Raw genomic sequence first — 1858 nt, forward strand, 5'->3', positions numbered from 1 at the left:
ATGAGATACACGTACACCCACTGATAAAATATAGTCGTTATCTAAATTAGATGGAGCGGGTGTGATTAATTCAGTTCACAGACTCACAGTAAGGCAGTTCAGACTTCAGAGTAACACTAGCTAGCAGTTATCGCTGGAAAAAAAACAGACATATACAAATCAAGTTTTGTTATTTGGTCAAAAAAACTCACGAGCGAGATCTTGGGAACGGACACCATAAGAAACAAGATCTTCAGGACGCTGCATTCTTTCACTTTTCTTTTTGCTCTATAGGAGTAATGTATGATTGCTGTGTGGATGATGCATGGATCTGGCCTCTGGGGACGTATGCACAAACAGGGGCACGTGCCTTGTGTAGGTAGGTGGATCAAGCTAGGTCTGATCGGAGGGGAGGCTCACGACCACGCCTTCTCGCCGTGGGCGGCGCGCCGCCGCGTGAGGCTCCGGATCCAGCTCCGGCTGCCCCGCCCTTTTGACCGCTGCTGGTCCGCCACGTAGCACGCCGCCGCAGCCGAGGACGACGCCTGCTTTCCGCCTGTCGACGCTCTCTTCCACCGTGTCAGCTGCAGCAACCGCCCCACCACCTGCTTCCGCCACCTTGTCACGCCCACGCCGCCCCGCCTTGCGTGCTCCACCACCGCCGTCGTCGCCGAGGACGCTGCCAGCGCCTTTTCCGCGCTCTTGGCGTCGGCTTCAACACCAGCCGGAGCCTTCTGGTTCTGGGTGTCCATCCACGTCGCCTTGCCGTTGTCCTCGAACTTGATCGATATGAAAGAATCTGTTCCGATGTACCGATGAGCAAAACAAAGCAGAACACGGAACGAATCTGAGAATCAATTACTGTGTCCGTACGAGCACGAGCGACACTTGCTTGCGTACGTACCGTCGAGGCTCGCAACGGAGGCGGCGTCGTCAGCGTCGGCGTCGGCGTCCGGGTTAATCTTGTCGCCGCCGCCGCCGCCGTCGCCTTGTAAGACATCGTGGGTGTGGTGGCGGGAGGAGTCGAGACGGTGGATCAAGGAGGAGCCGAACGCGAAGACGGAGACGATGCTGCCGGTCCTCACGCGGCGGACCGCCCTGGAGTAGGGACGTGCCGACAGGTAGCTCGCGCCGTCGGCCGGCACTCGCGCGCGGCCACCACCCTCCTGCTTGGAGGCGAGCAGGAGGAGGAGGCGCTCTCGGAGGCAGTGGGCGCACACGCCCACCAGGAGCTCCCTTGGATGGAAGTAGCACAGCAGCGTGCTATCAGCGCCTTGTTGGCCTTGCTCTGCTCTTCCTCCGCCGCCGTGGCCACCATGGCCATGGTCGAACGCGTTACTCATTGCGGCGCTCGCTGCTACGTACGGCTAGTCGATACGAGGCGTTGCTGGCATGCAGATGAGTAGTGCAAGTAAAGAAAGCTTGGATATATGCAAGAGAAAGTAAGAGATAGGAGCTGGATTCATTGGATGAAGCTTCACTTTTTTTTTCAATCTTTTAATTCAGAGATGAGATCCTGGAGATGACGAGGAAAGGCTAGCTAGCTATACTACTGTTTGGGCAGCTTGTTGTTGTACTCTTGCTTTTATGAATTGGACCATGGACTCGAGTGGACCCCCGTGGCTGACAGTCAGGCATGGATCCGGCACCTAACTAACAACACATGTGATTCTTCTGTGTTAAGTTTGAGAAAAGCTTGTGACGAGGGTTGCATGGTCCAATTGTTAGCTTAGCCTAATTAATTGGTTTGTTATCTGATCGATCTCTTAAGTATTTTGTTGTTGTTGCGGCTGCAATGATCTTGAGATGACAATGAAAATAATTAACAAGCAAGAGAGGCAGAATGATGAGGTGGTAGCAATAGGTAGGGTGGATGGAA

At 54.5% G+C, this 1858-nt stretch overlaps 1 protein-coding gene across 1 annotated transcript; it reads right to left on the reverse strand.

Moving 5' to 3' along the window:
* Positions 1-259: 259 nt before the first annotated feature.
* LOC124698320 lies at positions 260-1571 on the reverse strand. The gene is made up of 2 exons (XM_047230810.1): positions 884-1571; positions 260-778 (listed from the first exon to the last, which is right to left on the reverse strand). Exons 1-2 carry the CDS (start codon positions 1320-1322, stop codon positions 396-398), a joined length of 822 nt encoding a protein of 273 aa, XP_047086766.1. The 5' UTR covers positions 1323-1571; the 3' UTR covers positions 260-395.
* Between the last annotated feature and the right edge of the window lie 287 nt (positions 1572-1858).

This window comes from Lolium rigidum, chromosome 3 (genome assembly GCF_022539505.1).
Source record: "Lolium rigidum isolate FL_2022 chromosome 3, APGP_CSIRO_Lrig_0.1, whole genome shotgun sequence".
Classification (NCBI taxonomy): domain Eukaryota; kingdom Viridiplantae; phylum Streptophyta; class Magnoliopsida; order Poales; family Poaceae; genus Lolium; species Lolium rigidum.